The sequence below is a fragment of the Tachyglossus aculeatus genome, chromosome 2 (genome assembly GCF_015852505.1).
Source record: "Tachyglossus aculeatus isolate mTacAcu1 chromosome 2, mTacAcu1.pri, whole genome shotgun sequence".
NCBI lineage: Eukaryota > Metazoa > Chordata > Mammalia > Monotremata > Tachyglossidae > Tachyglossus > Tachyglossus aculeatus.
The window spans coordinates 28,488,014-28,514,669 of record NC_052067.1 but is presented as its reverse complement, the minus strand read 5'-3'; the positions used below and the strand labels follow the sequence as shown (position 1 = coordinate 28,514,669).

General features: G+C 44.0%; 3 protein-coding genes across 7 annotated transcripts in view; 2 read left to right on the top strand and 1 right to left on the bottom strand.

Moving 5' to 3' along the window:
* UBE2E1 (ubiquitin conjugating enzyme E2 E1) overlaps positions 1 to 5,414 on the top strand; it is a 74,847-nt gene extending 69,433 nt beyond the window's left edge. For 3 of the 4 annotated variants that reach the window (XM_038740789.1, XM_038740782.1, XM_038740798.1), the window contains 2 exons: positions 3,294 to 3,441; positions 4,579 to 4,743. In XM_038740789.1, coding sequence (XP_038596717.1) covers positions 3,294 to 3,441; positions 4,579 to 4,676 — 246 coding nt within the window. In that variant the 3' untranslated portion in view covers positions 4,677 to 4,743. Of the gene's footprint in view, positions 1 to 3,293; positions 3,442 to 4,578; positions 4,744 to 5,138 lie in introns of those variants that run through there. The other variant, XM_038740777.1, reaches the window with a different exon arrangement.
* Positions 5,415 to 7,261: 1,847 nt separating this feature from the next.
* On the bottom strand, positions 7,262 to 17,110 carry NKIRAS1 (NFKB inhibitor interacting Ras like 1). 2 transcript variants are annotated; one of them, XM_038769959.1, is made up of 4 exons: positions 17,056 to 17,110; positions 14,646 to 14,794; positions 9,113 to 9,354; positions 7,262 to 7,945 (listed from the first exon to the last, which is right to left on the bottom strand). In XM_038769959.1, the coding sequence occupies exons 2-4, from the start codon at positions 14,737 to 14,739 to the stop codon at positions 7,703 to 7,705; spliced, it is 579 nt and encodes a 192-aa protein (XP_038625887.1). In that variant the 5' UTR covers positions 14,740 to 14,794; positions 17,056 to 17,110; the 3' UTR covers positions 7,262 to 7,702. The 2 variants fall into 2 exon arrangements, with proteins under 2 accessions (XP_038625887.1, XP_038625896.1); XM_038769968.1 differs by having other exon boundaries at positions 14,646 to 14,767; positions 17,056 to 17,084.
* A 4,973-nt stretch (positions 17,111 to 22,083) lies between these two features.
* RPL15 (ribosomal protein L15) lies at positions 22,084 to 24,598 on the top strand. The gene is made up of 3 exons (XM_038767824.1): positions 22,084 to 22,273; positions 23,656 to 23,792; positions 24,229 to 24,598. The coding sequence occupies exons 1-3, from the start codon at positions 22,102 to 22,104 to the stop codon at positions 24,532 to 24,534; spliced, it is 615 nt and encodes a 204-aa protein (XP_038623752.1). The 5' UTR covers positions 22,084 to 22,101; the 3' UTR covers positions 24,535 to 24,598.
* The last annotated feature ends 2,058 nt before the right edge of the window (positions 24,599 to 26,656 follow it).

The following is a 26,656-nucleotide window of genomic DNA, read 5'->3' as shown; positions in this document are numbered from 1 at the left end:
TCGAGAGAGTGACGGTCTGGCATATATGGAGGGAGAGAGATTTCCAGACTAGGGCAAGGACTTGAGAAAGGGCTCAGCGGCAAGAAAGACGAGATTGAGGTACAGTGAGAAGGTTGGCATTAGGGGAGCGAAGTGTGCAAGTTGGGCTGTTAGTAGGTGATCGGTGAGGTGAGGTAGGATGGGGCAAGCAGACTGAGTGCTTTAAAGCCAACAGTAAGGAGTTTGATGTGTAGGTGGATGGGCAGCCATTGGGGAGGCTCTTAAGGACTGGGAAGACATGGACTGGACTTTTTTTTAGAAAAAAACCAAGGCAATATCGGCGCAGTTATCTGAGACTTCCCCTTAACTAAGGTTACTGTTGGATTAGATGGAGCATCAGATGAGTAAGGCTTGAAAAATGGGATTTAACTGGTAGTCTAACATGTTTCTGACATGTCACCCTTGCTCCCAGCTTAACATTTCCTTCTACTTTAGGCATTAAGTACACTGTTTAAATTACCCTAATCTCCCAGTAACTCTCCATTCCTGTGACCTTGTTTCCCTTCCCACTCCCACTAGAGTCCTAATGTAGTTCTCTCTCACTGACTTCTAGGGAAGCCCACCGGTCTAGCAGTATTTCATCAGGTGATCAGCGAAGAGTGCCAAGTGTAATATTGGCAATGGGTATAGAATAATGGGGAGGTGGTAACATGGGATTAGGCAAGGAACAGTTCGTGGGGACTGAACCTTTTTGTTGGGGAAAAATGTTTTCTGTTCTAAGGCATCTTGGATAATAGGGCATTTAAAGTGCCTTGACCTCTTGCCTCTTTCCCTAATGTTTACTCCCTGTAGAAGAGCGGGTGGTATGTTCAGGCTAGTATTGAGTGGGAGGTGGGCAGTTGGTGCCACACCTTTATACCATTTTGCTGGTGCAGAGTCTCCTCAAGTCCTTGCCCTAAGTATGAAATTACAGTATTCTAGTTTTAAGAAACCTAGAAGCTTATGGATCTGGTTATGGTGTTTTTAACAGCATACCATAAGACAGCTTCCTCTTTCTTCAAATCCTTTTATACTGTTAATACTATACATTCTTAGTGGCTCCCAAGAGTAGCATTAGAGAAAAGCTGTATGCTTTTGTACTTAGGTGAACTTAGTAGTTTGACTTGACCCAGTGTGTGCTTTGATACCCTGTATTCTACCTAACCACATCCACCTCTGCCCTCCAACAAACAGCTTGGATATATGAGCTGATCTTCCTAACTTTTAAGTGTTGTAACTTTTTCATTTAGCTGTTTATTAATTCAAGAACCAACATTTAATGAAGTCAGGTGGGACTTTCCAAACACTTTGGTGTCACTGCCTGATTTTTTAATGATTAGTGTTACTATTAGGCCTGGTTATCACTGGAAGAGATCGTTTACCAGGTGAACCTGAAGGGTTAGTTCATTCTTCCTTAAATGGGTGAGCAGTTTTCTCTCCTTAGGAAATTGAGTATTTGCTAGCTAGAAAATTACATTGAACACTACTATTTGTTTATAAATACTTGGCTTAGGTATTATCAAATATGCCAGATTAATTCATTTAACACTCTTCAAGTCCTTTGAATACAATCCATGTGTCTCCTTGTATTAAAACTTGCTACCTTATGGACAAAAAAAACAGCTAGGTACCTTTACAGTCTTACCAATATAGCAATATAAAAGAACCTTTTGTAACCTTAGTTCAGGTATTGCACAGTTACTTAACTAGCATTTGAAAATATTTCACAAGCATCATTGATGTGTTAGCCTAGAATTATTCCTCTGGACTTTAAATTCTATAGAACTGTTCTTTTGGAAAACAGAAGTTTTTGGCCAAAACAGACTTTTCTTAGTAAGGTGTTTTGTGATAGTTACAATAGGCAGTGTACATCTTAGAAAGAAGGACCAGGCCAGTCATATAAATTCCTTAGTCTTCCTGTTGTCATGCTGACAGAGTACATGTAGAGCCCATGGACCTTGAGATTAGTTCAATTTTTAGTTGTCCATATAATAATGATGGCATTTATTAAGTGCTTACTATGTGCAAAGCACTAAGCGCTGGGCAGGTCACAAGGTGATCAGGTTGTCCCACGGGGGGCTCAGAGTCTTAATCCCCATTTTACAGATGAGGTCACTGAGGCACAGAGAAGTTAAGTGACTTACCCAAAGTCACACAGCTGACAATTGGCAGAGCTGGGATTTGAACCCATGATCTCTGGTTCCATAGCCCGTGCTCTTTCCACTGAGCCACACTGCTTATCTGTCCATATAATAATAATGATGACATTTACTAAGCGCTTACTATGTGCAAAGCACTGTTCTAAGCGCCAGGGAGGTTACAAGGTGATCAGGTTGTCCCACATGGAGCTGACAGTCTTCATCCCCATTTTACAGATGAGGTCACTGAGGCACAGAGAAGTTAAGTGACTTGCCCAAAGTCACACAGCTGACAATTGGCAGAGCTGCATGTTGGGCATAAGAGGGGAGTAACAATTCTAACCAGGTCTTTACTCTGAACTCAGTGCTCGGAAAGCATGTAACAGGCAGGGCTAAATCGGGCATGGGGGTTTGGAAACCTCGGTTTCTTCTGGTCTTAAATATATTACATTACTCACCCTTGCATTTTAAATTGTAAAAAAAAGTGTGTGGGGGGGGGGTGTTTTTGTTTTACAACGGTATACATTCAGGTTTTCAGAAAGTAGTGTGACATGTTTAATAATTTCCCATCTTTGCTAAGTTTTTATAAAATGTTCTTTCATTTTACAATTTACTGACAAACCCTGCAAATGTAATCGTCAAAAAGTCTTGCTTTAAAGTAGTGTAAAGCTCCTGCCTGACACAAGAGGACAACATGAATCATACACAGGCTTGAATGGATTTCAGGATGGGAAAAAGACATGTGCTAGTAACTTTAAAATCGTTCTTGAAATGTGAATCAACTTGCCCTTTTAAGGTTGAAGTTCTACTACTCCATTTTTCCATTATAGTCTCACTAATTGTCACTTAGTCTGTAATGTCATTTACTGATTTGTAAATCTGCAAAACTAAACAGTTTCCACCCTCTCCATGTTTTGATAGGTCTCATGAATAAATAACAGAGCTTTATACATTTTTTTTAACTCTTCTCATTACAATAAGTTACACTAAGTTGCAAAGGTTGAAATGAATGAAATACAATGTATTTCTGGATTACCTGGCCTTATCAGCAATCCATTTTTCTGCAGGGGCCTCTCCCAGTCACAGGTGTTTTTAAACAATAATTTTTGTGTGACTGCTACTGTAATGTTTTTCTAGGTTACGTTTCGGACAAGAATCTATCACTGTAACATTAACAGCCAAGGAGTGATCTGCCTGGACATTCTGAAAGACAACTGGAGTCCAGCGCTCACCATTTCCAAAGTTCTTCTCTCCATCTGCTCACTTCTCACAGACTGCAACCCTGGTAATGTTTATGCTCTCCTTTTGATGACTATATGTTGTTAAATTACCAAAACTAAGAACTCTAGCAAATATTTTTCTGATTTCTAATTGAAAACATTTTTCATATGTGTAGTGCACAGTGAACTTTTATTTTCTAATAATATTTTATTTTTCTCTGAATCTGACTAGTGCCCTAGTTGTTCATCCAAGAAAAGTCAAACTAAGTTTTTAGGAAGCTGTTATAACGTATCTTACCGATAATGATGCTGTTTTCATCAATCATCATCATCAATCGTATTTATTGAGCGCTTACTATGTGCAGAGCACTGTACTAAGCGCTTGGGAAGTACAAATTGGCGACATATAGAGACAGTCCCTACCCAACAGTGGGCTCACAGTCTAAAAGGGGGAGACAGAGAACAAAACCAAACATACTAACAAAATAAAATAAATAGAATAGATATGTACAAATAAAATAGAGTAAAAAAAATATGTACAAACATATATACATATATACAGGTGCTGTGGGGAAGGGAAGGAGGTAAGATGGGGGGGATGGAGAGGGGGAGAGTGTTTTGAGAGTGTTATGGTATGCATAGAGTTACTGGGTTGACAAATGAAATCAAATGCCCCTTTTTGGCATGAGTTGTAATTTCAGTGAACAGTTAAGAGTGTTCATTTTAATTCAAAGAAATGTAATGCATCTATGAAAGGAAAAGTATTAAATCAAACCTAACCTCAAATTGATCAGAAAGCACGCATGCACCCACATCCTTGAGAGAATTATAGAAGTCCTATAAGGGTTCCTAGGTCCAAAGGGAACAGGAGTAAACGAGATGAGCAAAGAAACAAGAGAAAGCCAGAGGACTAGGTTGGGAAGTGGACAGGAGGGAGCGAGCCAAACTGAACCCACACGGATAACTATGGCTTCTAAACTGCCTTCATGCAAGCATCAGTTATGACTCCATGGAAAGAAACACTGTGTTGAATGTAGTCTGCAGGTTTCGTCATATAGATGTTATCCAAAGAGTGCCAGAACGAAAATATATTTTGATTAGCGCATTTGTCTTGCGATAATTCGCATGCAAAGCTTTTGGATTTTGTCACTGCTCCTTCCCACCTCCCCCAGCAAATAACAACCTTCTCTTTTTTCTTTCAGCTGATCCCCTGGTTGGAAGTATTGCCACTCAGTATATGACCAACAGAGCAGAACATGACCGAATGGCGAGACAGTGGACCAAAAGATATGCTACATAAATTGGTTTTTACCAACTCTTACATTATTTGTCTGTGATGGAAAGAGCTGCTTATGATTTTGAAGGGGTGGGGGGAGGGTGGGAGCTGGTAAAAGAGTAGGGTATTTCTATAACAGATTTTATTCAGTCTTTTATTTCCTAAGATTGTGTTGTTGTAACTTAAGGTATCTTGCTACAGTAAACAGTTAGAATTGGTAATAGCATCTTTTAAGACAGTCATTAGTTCTGCGATATTAGCTCAAATAGTACAGAAAAGAATGTACACTTAGACTTTTGAGTTCACTTGCTTGCAGTATGTAAGATTAAAACAGCTTAATTTTGTACAGGTACCCATGTTGGCATTTATGTAAAGTCCTTCCAAGACTACATACACGTTTTTTGTAAAAAGATGTTGGGATTTTTTTTTTTTCTCCCTTGGGAGGGCGTGTTGGTATTTAACAATTACTTTTTTTTTTTTTTTTAGAGATGGTCATCTCATATATAATATGGACAAGTTGATATGGCACCGTATAGGAAATGAGAAGTAGTTAATGTATTTTATTTTATATGCCAATCTACTCTATTGAGAAAAGATTAAAGGTTTTAATCAGGATTTATGGAGACCTGTAGTGAAATACCTTAAGCTGTTTAACTGTAAGGCGTGGAATAGGAGTCACTCAGTGGATTGGTTATATGTTGTGGGCTACTTAAGTCTGCATTTGTTACTGTGCTAATAAAAGAATATTAAAAAGAACCCTGATATGTATGTATACCTTGACTTCCTTTGTCTGAAACGTTTCCTGTCAGCTTCTTTACATATTGATGGATGTGTTACTAATGGAATGACCTGGAAGTAAATTGTAAACAATGTACTTGAATTTGTGGATTAAACAATCCAGATGTAAAAGCAGAAGGGAAAAGAGATTTTTAAATATTGATTCATTTAAATTATTTTGCCTAGGCCAGTTTTAAAAGGTTTTATGGCCCATAATCCTCAAATGCTGATAGTTCAGTTTTACACCTTAACCCATTTGCACTTCACTGTACAGATTCTAAATTCGTAATTCCTGATTTGAAGGTGAATTCTGAGAAATCCTCTTTTAAAAGCAGTGCTTAGCCAAGTACTGTTTCAGTGGTTAAATGTTTATTAATTTGAATATCTCTGGACAGGTTAAGCACAGAGGCTGAAAAAAGGGTGTGTGGTCTACACCCAAGAGATTCAAAAAGATGACTGTGAAAAGGGAATAGACAAGTGGAGAAAACTCCCTCCCAAACTAAGAGTACATAAATAACTTCTAGGAGAAAGTTTCTAACTGCAGTCCTTGTCACAGAAAGGTAAATTTTTCTGGTTAGTATTTACAGTAGCTACTAACTTTCAAATGAAAAGAACCCAGGGGACATGTTATTTGCCTTAATTACAGTATTTTGTTCATTCTTTATAGAAAGTGCTTGGTCTCAGATCTCTCACAAGAATACCTTGGAACAGGAACAATGAATGAAATACTAGTCTTTTCACCCACAAATGCCTTCCACTGACCAAATCTTAAGGTCTCCTAAGTTGCTCTGACCAGACCAAGCAATAAGCCCACTGTGTTTGGGGTAGGTCAGGGAGATTTTAACGCTCAGTCATTTCTTCAATTGAATTGCCCATCTTGGGAAGACTGCTTTTTTTGTGGGGTTGGGGCACGAGGATGAAAGGCAAAGGTACAATTGAAGGAGACCTTCAGAACAGTCCAATATAGTAAATACTGTACAAGGGGTGAGTCAAGTATCATAACCTATTGCTTTTGCAGTGTGGGCCCAGTACCCTCCTCAAGTAGCCCCTTGTTTAAATATGCTGAAGGGTAAGACTCCCCTGGACCAGTTCCCATCACCTTTCCTGCACCATTTTAGAACAGCCTACTCCATCTACAAGCAGCATCCTCGGCCGGGCTAACAGTCCGAAGCTGGAAGATGGAGTAGAGGGAGGTGCTCTTTCCCCCTATTCCTGACACCAGAGACTGTGGCTGCTCAATCTGGGGCCGCAATGGCAACTTCAAAGATGCTGGATTCCGCTTAGGGCAGTGGAAACTTCATTTTTAACCCCTGTAAAGGTAATGCACTTATAGGTAGACTGGACAGCGTGTTAGCCTTGTTCATAAACAGAATTGTTTCAGAAAGTGATTTTTTTTGAGGTGAGAAAAGGCTTTTCATTTTATCTAAAAAAATAAACCCGGTTTTAGAGCTAGGCGCTCACAGTTACAATAGCATAGGCACTCTTTTATTGTAGTTTTCTACAGGGGGATGTTAGAAGTGCTCCTTACCTTACTAGGTAAGAACTTTGTCATGATCTAGTGTAAATGTGTGCAGAAGTTCACACCTGCTGCATCAACCCAACTAGTTGCCTTTGCTCAGCTTGGGGACAAGTCTGCAAATAAAATATTTCATTTACATTTTCAGAGACAAACCACTGATAGTAAAATTGCATCGTTGATCTTTGGAGTCCCTCACTTGGCCCCCTGTGCATGCCTTTACCCCACGGGCAGATCTCAAGGGCCAGCCCTGTTCCTAAAAACCAGCGAGGATCTCTGTGACACAAAGGCGCAGTAAAGATAATAAAACAGTAAATTCTGTGCACAGCCATTACTTTATTTTATAGTACCGTATTATCATTGTTTTGAACAGAAGAGCAACATCATTACAAGAAACAGGACCACTGCTGTGTAGTCCTTTAAACATGTTGGTCAAGATTGCACATAATAGCACAAATCACTCACTATACACTATTATGCTGCCTAAGGTGGAAAGTCTCTTCATCCTCACCTCACCAACCTTCATCATCAATCGTATTTATTCCTATATTAAATCCTATCAGTTGCATTCAAGTCAGTCAAACCCTTCCAAGTGAAGTTAAAATATGATCAGTATTTTTCTTTTTATTATGAAAGGGTGGGCAACAGCTTATCGTTCATATTTGTTTTTCACAGACAAGGGTGGGGGGTGGAACTAATAAATACTGCTTAGCAGGGACAAGCCATTTGTTTTGTGGGAGTACCATTAAAATCATTCTTAGTTCTCAGAGGTGGCATTGCCTTTGCTTTTCCTCCCAGGCAAGGGAAATGTAGATTTGCTCTGGGGCTGGGAAAGTTTACTGGCTAGTAAAGTGAATGGTTCAATTAGGGTTTTTCGATCAGTTACAGTTACCTCCCACAGTCTCACTTTCTCACTTTTTGCCCATTGTTGTGCCACTTCAGCATCCACTTGCCTTTGTTCAGAGAGGTCAATTTTGTTCCCTAGGACGACAATTGCTACCTGGAAAAAAAACAGAAATTACACAAACGTAAATACAGCTGGACTTCTTTAAACTAGAAAGTTATAATGCCTATAACCATTATTGATTACACCAGCTAAAGGCAATGGAAAAGCATAGGTAAATGAAATTCGCAGATAACCAAAAAAACTGATTTTTATCCTTAGTTATAAAATTCCTTAGTAGCTGGATTTTCCTGGCCTGGGCCTTGGCCACTTGCGTCACACCCCAAGTTCCTGCAACTGAATCCGGCCCAGAAAGGTCCCAGGGCTGCAGTCCTGGGACACACTGTCACATGTATGATGGGAGTGCACATATGTAGTAGCAGCCTCCTCCCTTCACCTGAAATTAGGGACCAGGAGCCCTCTGGAACTTGGGGTCCATAGGCTGGGCCCAACATATGCAGGATTCTATCAGGGAGCCCCCCAAACTCAACCTTCAAGGAAATTGTCAATCTGTGACAATTTAAGAGGAAAAGGATTAGAGGCTGTAAAATGCTTCTGCTGCTAGGATATGCAAATGAAACTTTGCCATCAAAAAGTTAGTGAAACTGTAGTAATTTAGCCTGGAGAAGGGAAAGCTAAAGGAGGGGAGGGATGTCTTCAAACTCTGAAAATAAGAAAGGGACTTCATGTGCAGAGAGGCCCAAACACAATGGGTTCAAAGCAGGAGAGAGTTTGGTTGATCATTAGGAAGAACTTGACTGTCAAGTTGAAACAATCACTTAGGACAGCAAGGGCGGCTGTAGAATCTCAAACGGAGGGTTTTTAAGAAAAGAATAGGTTTTGGTTAGAAAACCCACCACAGGAAATCTACTTCCTGGCACTAAGCTGACTAGTTTTTCACACTGTCCTACTTGTAGGAAAAATAAACGTTTCCTTCATGAAAGTTCTCGAAATTAAAAATTGTGGAACACTGTACTTCATATATAGACATATATATACTTCATATTATTTATATATATATATATATATACACACACACACACACACACATATATATATATATACACTTCATATTTAGACTGTGAGCCCACTATTGGTTAGGGACTGTCTCTATATGTTGCCAACTTGTACTTCCCAAGCGCTTAGTACAGTGCTCTGCACACAGTAAGCGCTCAATAAATACGATTGATGATATATAGTAGATGGAATATTGCCATTCTTTACCTCTTTTTTGTCTCTGAACTTGTCAATTTCCTTCTTAAGAAGCTCCACTCTCTGAAAGGATTCCAGATTATTTACACTGTAGACAAGAACAAAACCATCAGCAAAGGAAAAATAGTGCTTCGGCAGCTCCATTCCCTCTTGAAGACCCTTTGTGTCGTAAAGTCTTAATTGTTCCTTTACTCCTCGATCAGTTTCGACTGAAGCCATGTACACATCTTCCGTTGTTTCGCTCTCTTCTATACCTGTTAAAGAAAAACAACTTTCTCATTCCATGCTAAACTGGTTTAAATACAGTTGAACTTCATTTTTTTAAGGTACACTAACATATGAAGTGCTGCTTTCAAACTATGATTATTGGGCTGCCCATCTGCAGTGGAATATACTTGTTCAGACCAACTCAGCAACTAAATTGGTGCCTCCCAACTCTCACCGAATAGGATGATTTGTTTTGGAGGATATCATCATATCTCTTATTCCATCCTAGAAGCCCATGATATGATGTGAAGGGAGGCATATTTAACTTATCCAAAGCAGTAAGGGCTCTGTGAGATGCCCAGTTATTGTTAGTTGGGAAGAAGCTACGTGACCTAGTGGAGACCTCCCCCTTTTAGACTGTGAGCCCACTGTTGGGTAGGGACTGTCTCTATATGTCGCCAATTTGTACTTCCCAAGCGCTTAGTACAGTGCTCTGCACATAGCAAGCACTCAATAAATATGATTGATGATGATGATGATGAGAGAAGCAATGTAGCCTAGTGGATAGAGTACGGGCCTGGGGGTCAGAAGGACCTCGGTTCTAATCCCAGCTCCTTCACTTGTCTGCTCTGTGACCTTGGGCAAGTCACTTTTCTGTGCCTCAGTTCCCTCACCTGTAAAATGGGGATTAAGACCTTGAGCCCCATGTGGGACAGGAACTGTGTCCAACTTGATTAGACGGTCATCTACCCCAGTGCTTAGAACACTGCTTGGCACATAGTATACACTTAAAAAATACCATCACTATTATTCATTTGCCTAAAATTTTTTAGGTATCTCCAGGAGGAACTGCCACACTGACAAGGCATGGTACATTAGTGGGGAACCAGTGCTTTTACCTTCAGTTCTTCCAGGATAATCACTGACTACCTTCAGTTCTTCCAGGATAATCACTGACTAAATGTGAACTTGCTGTACTAAATATATGAGATTGATTTTTTGGAATCCCCGTGTCCACTTAGAGCCGCTAAGTTGTGAGATAATGTACTCAACTTTAATGTGGTGAGTACAAAAAAAAATATACATACCTGAATAAAGAAACTTATCTTGACCCTAACAACTGACATTCTTCCTCTGTGAAGAGCTGCAGACACCCCTCAAGAAATATACTCTTCTAACAAAGTAGGTAGAGACTCTCAAATAAAGTCTAATATGCCTAGGTATTTGAAAATTCAAAAGCTAATAGGATTCTATTTATTTTTACCTCAACTATCTGACAGGGTTTTATGCTATTTGTCAGTTCTTTTTCCTTACGACTGACCAATCAATAAATCATATTCAATGCTTACTGTGTGCAGAGCACTTATTAAGCAGTTGGGAGAGTACACTGCAACAGAGATGGAAGACACATTCCCTACCCACAACAAGCTCGCTGTCTAGAGACGGATATTAATATACTGATAGTTATATTAATATGAATTACAGATAGGTACATAAATGCCACGGGGAAGAAGGAGGGGTGAATAAAGGGAGTAAATCAAGGCACAGCAGAAGGGAGCGGGAGAAGAGGACACGAGGGCTTAGACGGAAGGCCTCTTAGAAATGTGCCTTCAATATGTTTTTGAAGGTGGAAGGAGTAATTGTCTGTCGAATATGAATGGTGAGGGCATTCCAGGCCACAGGCAGGACATGGGTGAGAGGTCGGTGGCGAGACAGATTAGGACAAGGTGTAGTGAGTAGGTTGGCATTAGAGAAATGAAGTGTGGGCAGGGTTGTAACAGGAGAGCAGTGAGGTGAGGTAAGAGGGGGTAAGGTGATTGAGTGCTTTGATGCGGAGGTGGATGGGCAACCACTGAAGGTTCTTGAGGAGTGGGGAAGCATGGACTGAATGTAGAAAAATGATCAGGGAAGGAGAGTGAAATACGAATTGGAGTGGCGGGGGAGAGAAAGGAGTCTGGGAAGTTAGCAAGGAGGCTGATCAATCAATCAATCAATCGTATTTATTGAGCACTTACTATGTGCAGAGCACTGTACTAAGCGCTTGGGAAGTACAAATTGGCAACACATAGAGACAGTCCCTACCCAACAGTGGGCTCACAGTCTAAGAGGGGGAGACAGAGAACAAAACCAAACATACCAACAAAATAAAATAAATAGGATAGAAATGTACAAGTAAAATAAATAAATAAATAGAGTAATAAATATGTACAACCATATGTACATATATACAGGTACTGTGGGGAAGGGAAGGAGGTAAGATGGGGGATGGAGGGGGGACGAGGGGGAGAGGAAGGAAGGGGCTCAGTCTGGGAAGGCCTCCTGGAGGAGGTGAGCTCTCAGCAGGGCCTTGAAGGGAGGAAGAGAGCTAGCTTGGCGGAGGGGCAGAGGGAGGGCATTCCAGGCCCGGGGGACGACGTGGGCCGGGGGTCGACGGCGGGACAGGCGAGAACGAGGTACAGTGAGGTACATCCTGATACAGTAATCAGGATGGGATAGGCTAAGTGCTTGGACGAACGCGGTAGCAGTTTGGATGGGGAGGAAAGGGTGGATTTTAGCGACTTTTTGAGGTTGACGACGGGAAACGAACAGCCTCTCACAAAGAATGGACTCGCTACCAGGATGGGCTGTGGAATCCTCAGACCTGAAGATCTTTTCAAGGAGAACACATCATCTCTGTTTGGTCCAGGGAGCTTAACCAGGCGTCCTTTCCCTATAACACTCTAAAAACCATCTCCCTTTCTAAGGCGTCCTTTCCCTATAACACTCTAAAAACCATCTCCCTTTCTAATACTGAGGTTACTGAGAGATAAGCTAGAGGCTTCATACCCGCAGAGACCACTAGGTGTCACCTCCACTCCGACCAAGAAACCTGAAAAACCAACTGTTTGGGTCACAGAAGGCAATCTGCAAATTATCATCAATCGTATTTATTGAGCGCTTACTGTGTGAAGAGCACAAATAATGATGCTTCTTCCTTCTTTTCTTTTCAACTGGCCCCAACCTACTTCACACCCCTGAAGGTCAAAGACTACCCAGTGGGAAAGGAACCTGGGGAGATGGCAGAGGGCCCAGGGTCCAGGTTTGGTAGCCCAGACAACCAAATTTCCCCTAATCTGGATCCTTTCTCCCATACCCACCTCCACGCACACTAAGAGTGGCTCCCTAAGCGGGACAGAACTCAGATGATGGAGATGTTCAGGCCGGGGGGTGCCCCGGCCCCTCGGGGCTCCCAAACCTGCTTCTGACCCCTAATCAGTATTGAGACTGTGAGCCCCACGTGGGACAGGGACTGTGTCCAATCCGACCTGCTTGTAGCCACCCCGGCGCTTAGAAAAGTGCCTGGCACACAGTGTTTAACAAATACCGTTATTATGATTATAGTAGCACAAACAAACCCAGAGACCTACAATGGTGGTGGTAATAACAGCACCCTGCCCACAGCTTACGCTCTAAGGGGAAAAAAATACATAAAAATAGTTACAAATAAACAAAATGATCAAGAGTGCTACTGAATGGACATAAGTGCCGAGGATGGGTAGCTATGACTTGAGATGCTGGAAATTAACCGTGGAAGGCTTGATGGAGGAATGGGATTTCATTAAGGGCTTTGGATATGGGAATGCTGCAGTCTGTAGGATTTATGGAAGCTGGGGAACAGTTTGAGTGGAGGGATAACGGAGGTGAGAGAGGAGAGTCAAGAATAAGGTACAGTCAGAAGGTAGGCATGGGAGGAATAAAGGGTAAGGAGAGGAACTGCAGGTGGGAAAAGCAGATATTGAAGGGGTAGGGTGAGTTGATGGGAAAAATGTGAAGCTGATAATGGTAATGGTAATAACTGTGGTATTTGTTAAGCATTTTCTATGTGGCAGTCACTGGGGTGGTGGATACAAACATATTGGGTTGGGCACAGTTTCCCGTCCCATGTAGGGCTCACAGTTTCAATCCCCATTTTACAGATGAGGTAACTGAGGCACAGAGAAGTAAAATGACTTGCCCAAGGTCACATAGCAGACAAGCGGCAGAACCTGAATTAGAACCCGTGACCTGATTCCCAGGCCCATGCTCTATCCACTATGCAACACTGCTTCCTATGAGCAGCTGAGGGTGAGTTCCCAGTTGAGGGTTTTGAGGAATGGAGAGTTTTGTGTTTAAGAAGATGCATGTGTTTAAGAAGATGCAGCGCAGCAGTGTGTAGGATAGATTGGAAAGCGGAAGAGACAAGGCAGGAAGGACCAACAAGGAGGCTGATGCAAGACTGTAGCCGCAATAAGACCAGAGCTTGAATCACAATGACAAAAAAATCAACCACTCAATGGTTTTCATGAGTGCTTACTGTAGGCAGAGCATTGTACTAAACACTTGGGAAAGTACAATACAACCATTTTGGTAGGTGCATGGAAGAGAAAGGAGTAATAAAGGAAGCTTTGTAGCGTAGTGGGTCAGAGATTTCCGTCATTTTAAGCAAGCCCACTTGCCTCTGCTTTTTCTCCTTTGTAAGCAGGAATAATTCCTCATCTGCAGAAGTGAGGAGCAAGGAAGGAAAAGCTCCTGTGAAGCACGCAGCCATTAAAAGGCATTGAAATGGTCACTAAAACGCCACCAGTACTAGTCAACGGATGTGCTCTTTGCAGTACAAAAAATTTGGAATGCCTTTCCTAAGAAGACTCAGTTCAGACAAATGGGTCATAGTGTAGCCAACAAGTGTCTTCCATCGCAAAGAACTCCAAGATAAGGAAAACTTTGTAGGGAGAACTGGGCAAAACATCAGACATCATAATTTGTCCAAGGATCTCAATTTTTTTTTCACCAAACATCCTGCTGCAGTTGAACATTTTTCCGACCGATCTCCATCATTTGCTTCTTACCCCAACTCCTCCTCCTTCTCCTCCATCATGCCTCACACCCTAGGATTAGGATGCCTCTAAGACCCTATTTTGCCCTTTTCCAATAATTTGTAGTCACTTCCTCCTGCTCACCTGCCCCTTGAACCAACATACACCAATCTATGTTGAAAAGCTGCATGGCCTCGTGGAGTCAGTGGACCTGGGTTCTACTCCTGGCTGTCATCTGTCTGCTGTGTGACCATAGGAAAGCCACTTACCTTCTCTATGCCTATTTTCCCATCTGTAAAATGGAGATGAAACACCTCTTCTTCCTTCAAATTGGACTGTCCCCGCTGGGGGACAGGGCTGGATCCAGCCTAATTATCTGCTAAATACACTAATGTTTAGCAAAATGCTTGGCACATAGTAAATATTTAAGAACTACCACCATTATTATCAATAGAGGTTCCCAGATCCCACACAGAGATACTTTATTTCAAGGAAAACAACCTTACCAATGATATGATTCCCATAAAGAAGCTGCTCCAAAATTGCTGTTTTTCCGACGGATAACAGTCCACAAACCACCACTCTGCAGCCTTTTCCCATCTTCGAGCAGGATGTCAGCAAATAAATTCTGCACAAACGCAAATGTATCCAATCACTGCAAAATGTAAAGTTTGGAAAATTTGTGCTTTCGTTGGTAATTTGTAGTAGTCTGCCACAACCATTCAACTCAACTCTGACTAGGATCTAGGTTGTCTACTCTATCTGGGCTTTTTTTTTTAATGGTACTTGTTAAGTGCTTACAATGTGCTAAACCCTGCTCTAAGCATTGGGGTCCAATGCTTAGAACAGTGCTTTGCACATAGTAAGTGCTTAACAAATGCCATCATTATCATTATTATTATTACAAGGAACAGTAGGTGCACTTAAATACCATTAAAAATTTGGTCAAGTTAAACAGAACAAGATCTAAAGATCAGATCGATCTACTAATAAACAGGAATCAAAACGGTCTCTATAGGTTGCCAACTTGGACTTCCCAAGTGCTTAGTACAGTGCTCTGCACGCAGTAAGCGCTCAATAAATACGATTGATTGATGGAGTCAGAGGTCATGGGTTCAAATCTTCACTTCACAGCCATTTGTCAGCTGTGTGACGTTGGGCAAGTCACTTCACTGGTCTCTATATGTTGCCAACTTGGACTTCCCAAGCGCTTAGTACAGTGCTCTGCACACAGTAAGCGCTCAATAAATACGATTGATTGATCCTCAGTTACCTCATCTGTAAAATGGGGATGAAGACTGTGAGCCCCCCCATGAGACAACCTGATGACCTTGTAACCTCCCCAGCGCTTGGAACAGTGCTCTGCACATAGTAAGCGCTTAATACATGCCAAAGAAAATCAGCGGTATTTGCTGAGCATTTTGTGTGCGGAGCGTGTCTCCCCCTTCTAGACTGTAAGCCCACTGTTGGGTAGGGACCGTCTCTAGAGGTTGCCAACTTGGACTTCCCAAGCGCTTAGTACAGTGCTCTGCACACAGTAAGCGCTCAATAAATACGATTGATTGAGTCAGAGGCCATGGGTTCAAATCTCCACTCCGCCAATTGTCAGCTGTGTGACGTTGGGCAAGTCACTTCACTGGGCCTCAGTCACCTCATCTGTAAAATGGGGATGAAGACTGTGAGCCCCCCCATGGGACAACCTGATGACCTTGTAACCTCCCCAGCGCTTGGAACAGTGCTTTGCACGTAGTAAGCGCTTAATAAATGCCAAATCAATCAATCGTATTGATTGAGCGCTTACTGTGTGCAGAGCACTGTACTAAGCGCTTGGGAAGTACAAGTTGGCAACACATAGAGACAGTCCCTACCAAATCAGCGGTATTTGCTGAGCATTTACTGTGTGCGGAGCGTGTCTCCCCCTTCTAGACTGTGAGCCCACTGCTGGGTAGGGACCGTCTCTAGATGTTGCCAACTTGGACTTCCCAAGCGCTTAGTACAGTGCTCTGCACACAGTAAGCGCTCAATAAATATGATTGAGTCAGAGGTCATGGGCTCAAATCCCCACTCCGCCAATTGTCAGCTGTGTGACGTTGGGCAAGTCACTTCACTGGTCTCTATATGTTGCCAACTTGGACTTCCCAAGCGCTTAGTACAGTGCTCTGCACACAGTAAGCGCTCAATAAATACGATTGATTGATGGAGTCAGAGGTCATGGGTTCAAATCTCCACTCCGCCAATTGTCAGCTGTGTGACGTTGGGCAAGTCACTTCACTGGTCTCTATATGTTGCCAACTTGGACTTCCCAAGCGCTTACTACAGTGCTCTGCACACAGTAAGCGCTCAATAAATACGATTGATTGGTCCTCAGTTACCTCATCTGTAAAATGGGGAGGAAGACTGTGAGCCCCCCCCATGCGACAACCTGATGACCTTGTAACCTCCCCAGCGCTTGGAACAGTGCTCTGCACACAGTCAGCGCTCAATAAATACGATTGATTGATTGATTGAGTCAGAGGTCATGGGTTCAAATCTCCACTCCGCCAACTGTCAGCTGTGTGATGTTGGGCAAGTCACTTTACTGGGCCTCAGTCACCTCATCTGTAAAATGGGGATGAAGACTGTGAGCCCCCCCACCATGGGACAACCTGATGACCTTGTAACCTCCCCAGCGCTTGGAACAGTGCTTTGCACATAGTAAGCGCTTAATAAATGCCAAATCAATCAATCGTATTGATTGAGCGCTTACTGTGTGCAGAGCACTGTACTAAGCGCTTGGGAAGTCCAAGTTGGCAACACATAGAGACGGTCCCTGGCCCAACAGTGGGCTCACAGTCTAAAATCAACGGGCGCTATTTACTGAGCGTTTCCCGTTTGTGCCGGACGCTGTGCTAAGCGCCCAGCCCGGGGTCTCCCTACCTGAGGCGGGGGAGCGGGGGAAGCGCCACCGCCGCCCGCTGTCACCGGGCCCGCCCTGCGCCTGCGCGGACAGCAGCCAATCCCCATCGCCCTCCTGGACTCCGGCCAGAAGAAAACTACGTCTCCCATGAGGCCGCGCGCGCGCGCTCGCCGGAAGTGGCCGTGGGGCCGGAGGGGGCCCATAAAGGATTGTGGGAGAAAGAAGCCCTTCTTTCCGGCCGAGGCCCGCCATCAGGTCTGTGAGGGCCGCCGCGCTCCTTTTTCAATCCGTCGTCCATCGTCCCTTGGCGTCGGCCATCCGACCCCGGGAACCCGCGGCCGGGGCTCCCCTGGGCCGGGAGGAGCCATCGCCCACCCGTTCGGTCCCCGGGGCGGCCTTAGGACGGGGGATTGGGGGTCCCAAGATGAGCCCCACGGACGGGGCCCGATGGGGAGGGGAGCGCCGGGGTGGGGACGTTGCGGGATTCATTCGTCCATTCAATCGTAATTATCAATCAATCAATCGTATTTATTGATACCTATTTATTGAACCCTTTCAGGCTGTAAGTCCCTTGTTGCCTCCTCCCCTTCCCCGCAACACATGTATATATGTCTGTACATATTTACTACTATGTTGGTTTTACTTGTACATATCTATTCTATTTATTTTATTTGGTTAGTGTGTTTGGTTTTGTTCTCCGTCTCCCCCTTTTAGACTGTGAGCCCACTGTTGGGTAGGGACTGTCTATTCTATTTATTTTATTTTGTTAGTATGTTTGGTTTTGTTCTCCGTCTCCCCCTTTTAGACTGTGAGCCCACTTTTGGGTAGGGACTGTCTCTATATGATGCCAATTTGTACTTCCCAAGCGCTTAGTACAGTGCTCTGCACATAGTAAGCGCTCAATAAATACGATTGATGATGATGATCTATTCTATTTATTTTATTTTATTTATTTTATTTTGTTAGTATGTTTGGTTTTGTTCTCCGTCTCCCCCTTTTAGACTGTGAGCCCACTTTTGGGTAGGGACTGTCTCTATATGATGCCAATTTGTACTTCCCAAGCGCTTAGTACAGTGCTCTGCACATAGTAAGCGCTCAATAAATACGATTGATGATGATGATCTATTCTACTTATTTTTTTATTTATTTTATTTTGTTAGTATGTTTGGTTTTGTTCTCCGTCTCCCCCTTTTAGACTGTGAGCCCACTTTTGGGTAGGGACTGTCTCTATATGATGCCAATTTGTACTTCCCAAGCGCTTAGTACAGTGCTCTGCATATAGTAAGCGCTCAATAAATACGATTGATGATGATGATGATTTATTCTATTTATTTTATTTTATTTATTTTATTTTGTTAGTATGTTTGGTTTTGTTCTCCGTCTCCCCCTTTTAGACTGTGAGCCCACTGTTGGGTAGGGACTGTCTCTATATGTTGCCAATTTGTACTTCCCAAGCTCTTGGTACAGTGCTTTGCACATAGTAAGCGCTCAAATACGATTGATGATGATGATGATGACTGTCTCTATATGTTGCCAACTTGTACTTCCCAAGCGCTTAGTACAGTGCTGTGCACACAGTAAGCGCTCAATAAATACGATTGATTGTTGGGTAGGGACTGTCTCTATATGTTGCCAACTTGGACTTCCCGAGCGCTTAGTACAGTGCTCTGCCCACAGTAAGCGCTCAATAAATACGATTGATTGTTGGGTAGGGACTGTCTCTATATGTTGCCAACTTGGACTTCCCAAGCGCTTAGTACAGTGCTCTGCACACAGTAAGCGCTCAATAAATACGATTGATTGATTGTTGGGTAGGGACTGTCTCTATATGTCGCCAACTTGGACTTCCCAAGCGCTTAGTACAGTGCTCTGCCCACAGTAAGCGCTCAATAAATACGATTGATTGTTGGGTAGGGACTGTCTCTATATGTTGCCAACTTGGACTTCCCAAGCGCTTAGTACAGTGCTCTGCACACAGTAAGCGCTCAATAAATACGATTGATTGATTGTTGGGTAGGGACTGTCTCTATGTGTTGCCAACTTGGACTTCCCAAGCGCTTAGTACAGTGCTCTGCACACAGTAAGCGCTCAATAAATACGATTGATGATGATGATGATGATTGAGCGCTTACTGTGTGCAGAGCACTGTACTCCCCCTTCTAGACTGTGAGCCCGTTGTCGGGTAGGGACCGTCTCTATATGTTGCCGACTTGTACTTCCCAAGCGCTTGGTCCAGTGCTCAGCACACAGTAAGCGCTCAATAAATACGATTGAATGAATGACAGCCTGTGTCCAACCTGATTTGCTTGTATCCACCGTAGTGCTTGGCTCATAGTAAGCTCCTAATATTTATTACTCTATTTATTTTATTTGTACATAGTCTATTTATTTTGTTAATGTTTTGCCTTGTTCTCTGTCTCCCCCTTCTAGACTGTGAGCCCACTGTTGGGTTAGGGACTATCTCTGTTGCCAACTTGTACTTCCCAAGCGCTTAGTACAGTGCTCTGCACACAGTAAGCGCTCAGTAAATACGATTGAATGAAATGAATGTACTAAGCGCGTTGTCCCGCCGTCGACCCACGTCCTTCCCTTCCAGATCATGGCGTTTGTTAAGCGCTTACTGTGTGCCGAGCACTGTGCTAAGCGCCGGGGTGGAGACAAGGTGATCAAGTTGTCCCTCGTGGGGCTCACAGTCTTAATCCCCATTTTACAGATGAGGTAACTGAGGCTCAGAGAAGTTAAGCCCACTGTTGGGTAGGGACTGTCCCTACCAACTTGTACTTCCCAAGCGCTTAGTACAGTGCTCTGCACACACTAAGCGGTCAATGTCTCTATATGTTGCCAACTTGTACTTCCCAAGTGCTTAGTACAGTGCTCTGCACACAGTAAGCGCTCAAATACGATTGATTGATTGATTAAGTGACTTGCCCAAGGTCACATAGACGTGGCGGGGCCGGGATTTGAACCCGTGACCTCTGGCTCCAAAGCCCGGGCTCTTTTCCACTGAGCCACGCTGCTTCTCTAGACTTCTGGACTGTGAGCCCGCTGTTGGGTAGGGACCGTCTCTCTATGTGGCCAGCTTGCACTTCCCAAGCGCTTAGTACAGTGGTCTGCACACAGTAAGCGCCCAATAAATACGATTGAATGAATGAAAGTCCTCCCCCTGGCCTGGAATGCCCTCCCTCCGCATATCTAGACTGTGAGCCCACTGTTGGGTAGGGACTGTCTCTACATGTTGCCAACTTGTACTTCCCAAGCGCTTAGCCCAGTGCTCTGCACACAGTAAGCGCTCAATAAATACGATTGATTGGGCAAGCTAGCTCTCTTCCTCCCTTCAAAGCCCTACTGAGAGCTCACCTCCTCCAGGAGACCTTCCCAGACTGAGCCCCCTTTTTCCTCTCCTCCCCATCCCCCCTCTGCCCTACCTCCTTCCCCTCCCCACAGCACCTGTATATATGTTTGCACAGACTTATTACTGTTTTACTTGTACATATTTACTACTCCACTTTGTTAATGACGGCATTTATTAAGCACTCACTATGTGCAAAGCACTGTTCTAAGCGCTGGGGAGGTTACAAGGTGATCAGGTTGTCCCACGTGGGGCTCACAGTCTTAGCCCGTATTTTACAGATGAGGCAGCTGAGGCACAGAGAAGTTAAGTGACTTACCCAAAGTCACAGAGCTAACAATTGGTGGAGCCGGGATTTGAACCCATGACCCCTGACTCCAAAGCCCGTGCTCTTTTCCACTGAGCCACGCTGCTAACTGCTGTGCATTTAGCTTTAATTCTGTCTGTTCAGGCGACTTGACACTGTCCACATGTTTTGTTCTGTTATCTGTCTCCCCCTTCTAGACTGTGAGCCCGTTGTTGGGTAGGGACCTTCCCTGTCTCTATATGTTGCCAGCTTGTACTTCCCAAGCGCCTAGTACAGTGCTCTGCACAAAGCAAGCGCCCAATCAATACGATTGAATGAATGAATACTGTGTGCAGAGCACCGAGAAGCAGCGTGGCTCAGAAGGAGCATGGGCTTTGGAATCAGAGGTCATGGGTTCAAATCCCGGCTCCGCCAATTGTCAGCTGTGTGACTTTGGGCAAGTCACTTCACTTCTCTGGGCCTCAGTTACATCATCTGTAAAATGGGGATTAGAACTGTAAGCCCCCCGTGGGACAACCTGATCACCTTGTGACCTCCCAAGCGCTTAAAACAGTGCTTTGCGCATAGTAAGCGCTTAAATACCATCATTATTATTATTTTTACTGTGTGCAGAGCATTGGGATGTCTCCGACCTGGGAGGGAGCGGGGACGGGGGGCTCTAAGATGAGGAGAGCTCTTTTTCCCTTTTCAAAGCCCTACTGAGAGCTCCCCTCCTCCAGGAGGCCTTCCCAGACTGAGCCCCACCCTTCTCCTCTGCCCCCATCCCCCCTGCCCTTGTGTACATTTGTACATATTTATTACTCTGTTAAATAAAATACTTCTAGAGTGTGAGCCCATTGTTGGGTAGGGACTGTATATGTTGTCGAATTGTGCTTTGCAAGCGCTTAGTACAGTGCTCTACACACAGTAAGAGCTCAATAAATGCGATTGAATGAATGATGGGTAGATATCTATAATTCTGTTTATCTATTTTGATAGTATTGACGCCTGTCTACTTGTTTGGTTGTCTGTCTCCCCCTTCTAGACTGTGAGCCCGTTGTTGGGTAGGGACTGTCTCTGTGTGGTGCTGAATTGTACTTTGCAAGCACTTAGTACAGTGCTCGGCTCACAGTAAGCGCTCAGTAAATACGATTGAATGAACATAGCTATAATTCTATTTATCCATTTTGATGGAATTGATGCCCGTCTGCTTGTTTGGTTGTCTGTCTCCGCCTTCTAGACTGAGCCCGTTGTTGGGTGGGGATTGTCTCTTGCCGAATTGTACTTTCCAAGTGCTTAGTACAGTGCTCTGCACACAGTAGGCGCTCAATAAATATGAATGAATGGCTGCTCCTCCCTCTTGTCTGTCTTCTCCTGCCCTGGATAAGTGACTGAGCCTTAAAGGGACTCTTCCGCGACAGGTGACCGAAGATGGGAGCTTACAAGTACATCCAGGAGTTATGGAGGAAGAAGCAGTCCGATGTGATGCGCTTCCTTCTGCGGGTGCGCTGCTGGCAGTACCGCCAGTTGTCGGCCCTCCATAGGGCGCCCAGGCCCACCAGACCCGATAAAGCGCGCAGGTTGGGATATAAGGCCAAGCAAGGTGAGTTTTGCTCATTTTAAAGAAGTTACAACTGTTGAAATTCACGCTGCAGAGAAGCAGCGGGGCTCAGTGGAAAGAGTCCGGGCTTGGGAGTCAGAGGTTGTGGGTTCTAATCCCGGCTCCGCCACTTGTCAGCTCTGTGACTGTGGTCAAGTCACTTCTCCGGCCCTCAGTTACCTCATCTGCAAAATGGGGATTAAGACTGGGAGCCCCACGTGGGACAACCTGATTATCTTGTGTCTACGCCAGCACTTAGAACAGTGCTTGGCACATAGGAGAAGCAGCGTGGCTCAGTGGAAAGAGCATGGGCTTTGGAATCAGGTTATGGGTGCAAATCCCGGCTCCGCCAAATGTCAGCTGTGTGACTTTGGGCAAGTCACTTCACTTCTCTGGGCCTCAGTTCCCTCATCTGGAAAATGGGGATTAAGATTGTGAGCCCCACGTGGGACAACCTGATCACCTTATATCGCCCCCAGCACTTAGAACAGTGCTTTGCACATAGTAAGCGCTTAACAAATGCCATCATCATCATCGGAATCGCTTCACAAATATCACCATAATTAAAATAAGGGAATAGTGAGTTACGCATTGTGAATAATAGTAATGATAATGATGGCTTATGCGCTTACTATGTGCCAGACACTGTGCCAAGCCCTGGATATTATGTGGACTGTATATTTGGATATTCACCCTACAGCAGGGTCCTAATAAAAGGGACACCTCTGTGTTTTTATTTTTGCTGCTCTATGAAATTTGGGGGATTTCCTTGCTTTTCTCAAATGGTAGAAAACCTTACTAATCCAACCTGAGTATCATACTCGAACGATGGGTGAGAGCACAGTGATTTGTCTGCTTTCGAGGTATCGAGATATACTGTTCTGTGGATATAGGCTGCACCCATTCTCCAAAGCTAGTCAGTGGTATTAGCATTTTCTTGTGCAGGGCACTGTGCTAAGCACTTGGGAGAGTCCAGTGGTTGGTAGACATGTACCCTGCCGATAAGGCAGCTCCGTACCCATCCTGTAATGCATGCCACTAGGCAAGCATGTGAATGGTTTGATGTGAGTCGCCATTATTCCAAAAATAGCCCAAAAGCATCTTCCACCAGGCCGGGCATCCCTTCCCCCACCTGGCTCGAAGACTCCCTGCCAACAGGGGACTACAGTTTCCCTGTTGGCAGCATCATCTTTGAACTTCAGGACAGTCACCAGGCTCCTTGAGCACAGAGATCACTTTTTAGCTTTTCAGCATTTATCGGGCCAGGTAAAAACTAATCCCTACAATCCTCAAGTGATTTCAAACCAAATTCCTGTTCCACACACGTAGATATTCAGATTTCAAATTACTGATATTAACTATGGAAAAAAAAACGTTGGCTTTAGGCTATGTTATCTACCGAATTCGTGTGCGCCGCGGTGGTCGAAAGCGTCCAGTCCCCAAGGGAGCGACCTACGGGAAGCCTGTTCATCATGGTGTCAACCAGCTGAAGTTTGCCAGAAGTCTTCAGTCTGTGGCTGAAGTAAGTTGTGATTTTATTTATTATTATTATTATTTAGTTTAACTTCGTGGTCAACAAAGTACATTTGTCAAGTGGTATAACTCCGTTTTGCTTCTGGACTAAGTGTAACAGCCCATCGAGTTTACAGTTGACATCTGGCTATGTCTCTGACGGAATTTCCGAGGTGTTGATTTTGAAATTAGGGGGGGCAGCTGACTTTTAAGTGATCTAGTTAGCAGTAATCACATTAAAATAGCAGCATCTTGTGCTTAAAGTTGAATTGTGAAGGATTTTAAAATTGGCTACATGCAGTATGTATGAGGAATGTCAGGTTGGTATTGGAGAGAGTAGCTAAAGATAATACTGGGTATATTTTTCTTTCCATGTGATGGGTCAAGGGAGGAATGAAAATGTAATTCAATGGGGATGAAACGTTCAATTTTTCTCTCCCCCTAAGGAGCGTGCTGGACGTCACTGTGGAGCCTTGAGAGTTTTGAACTCCTACTGGGTGGGTGAAGATTCAACATACAAGTTTTTTGAAGTTATCCTCATCGATCCATTCCACAAAGCCATCAGGCGCAACCCTGATACCCAATGGATCACCAAGCCAGTGCACAAACACAGGGAGATGCGTGGGCTGACGTCTGCTGGCAGGAAGAGTCGCGGCCTTGGAAAGGGCCACAAGTTCCATCACACGATTGGTGGTTCCCGCCGTGCAGCCTGGAGAAGACGCAATACTCTGCAACTGCACCGCTACCGTTAATACGCATAGCATCTGTACAGTTTTGTCACCGAATAAACCAGATGTAGGGCAGTCTCACTGTTAACTGCTGCTTTATTTTGAAGGTTGTTTCAAATCTTTAATGTGGAAATAGGGTGCTGCGTTCATAACACATTGGTTAGTGTTTGGGGCTCTTTTTGTACTGGGGCAGTTGATTACTTGTGGATATTCTATGGGTCCTCTGAAAGGTCCATTAAGGCAGCCTCTTTGTTCTTGTGTAGCGATTAGGGCATCAAGAATCAATGCAACTCTTTGGACAAAAGTCCTTAATTGCCCCTGAAGTAGCCCTAGGGATTCCCAAATTCCATCACTGACAAAACAGTAGGCTAACTGGGTGTATTAAGCAGTTATGTCCCTACGGTGGGATGTATAGCATAAGGAGCAATAGGTGCAATTTGTAATTCTTAAAGGTTGAGTCAAGCTTAATTTTTTATTTTTTTTTTTACCATTTGAGGTACATCTTTGCCTAAGTGCAGTAACTTATTCAACTGTCCCTGTATTAATAATAATAATGATGGCATTTGTTAAGCACTTACTATGTGCCAAGCATTGTTCTAAGTGTTGGGGAGGCTACAAGGTGATCAGTTTGTCCCATGGGGGGCTCACAGTCTTCATCCCCATTTGACAGATGAGGGAACTGAGGCCCAGAGAAGTGAAGTGACTTGCCCAAAGTCACACAGCTGACCATTTGCGGAGCCGGGGCTTGAACCCATGACCTCTCACTCCAAAGCCCGGGATCTTTCCATTGAGCCACGCTGCTTCTCTGTTCTGTATTTTTACACTTTAGGTTTTGGATTGGAGAGGGAGGGGAAATAGAATAGCAGAAATCTAAAACCTGAGAAGCAGTGTGGTGTAGGGGATAGAGAACCTGGGGGAGTCAGAGGACCTGGGTTCTAATTCTGCTCTCACAAAAACACCTGGCAACATGAACCCTTAATTATCCTTTGCTGTGATTGGGGACACGGGGCCCAACAGCCACTTGACCTTTAAAGGTGTAAAAAGTAAGGGCTTTGGTTTTGTGGTAGATCTGCAGATGTTGAATGCATCAATGTTTAGTGAGTGCTGTGCTAAGCGCTTGGGGAGAGTAAAGAGGGTGGCTACAAATGATCCCTGCTCCCAAGGCTCTGTGCCAAGCTCTGATAGGAGATTAATCAAGTGGGGCATAGCCCCTATCTCAAATGGGGCTCCAGTGGAAGAAGGAGAGAATAGGTGTTTTATCCTTATTTTATGGATGAGAAAACTAGCCGGGAGAGATAAGTGGTTTGCTAAGGGTCACACAGAAAGTAGAGGTGGCAGCAGCAGAATCAGGACTACAACCCAGGCATCTTGCTTCCCAGTCCAGCCCTAAACATTAGTTCACGTGGTTATGCAGGAGCTGCTTGGAAAACAGGGAGAGCTGCTGATGATCAGAAATTTCTGCATGCCCTTTTGAGTTTTCTGACCATCTTCAGTCCTGTAGCTGCAGCATGAGAGCTACAGGGATGGTCTCTCACCCTGTCAATAATTAGAGCCAGGGGCTAGTGTGAATGTGGTAGAAAGCAAACAACTGACAATTAACTTTGATAAAAGCCCAGCTACCTCCCAACTCGGCTGTTACTGTGTAAGCACATTTCTTACAAAGTAAGAATATTGCCCTTAGAGTCACAAGAACCTTTCAAAATAGGGCTCAGTATTTGGAGAGGATTGGTCAAACCTCAGTCTGGGAAGGAGGGATGAATTCACTCAGTCGTATTGAGTGTTTACTGTGTGCACAGCACTGTACTTAACGCTTGGGAAGTACAAATCGGCAACATACAGAGACAGTCCCTACCCAACAATGGGCTCACAGACTAGAAGGGGGAGATGGACAACAAAACAAGTAGGTGTCAGTACCATCAGAATAAATAGAATTATAGCTATAAAACATTAATAGAATAATATGTACAAATATATACAAGTGCTGTGGGAAGGGGGTAGGGCGGGGGGGGGGGGGGGGGACGATGGGAAGGAGGAGGAGGAGAGGAATAGCTGCCAAGACTAGGTTGATAATGCCAATAAAGCCGTAGCCGAGAATGTTCTTGGGCAAGCGGTTACCCAGAAGTGGTATCTAAATTTTGTGGATTAT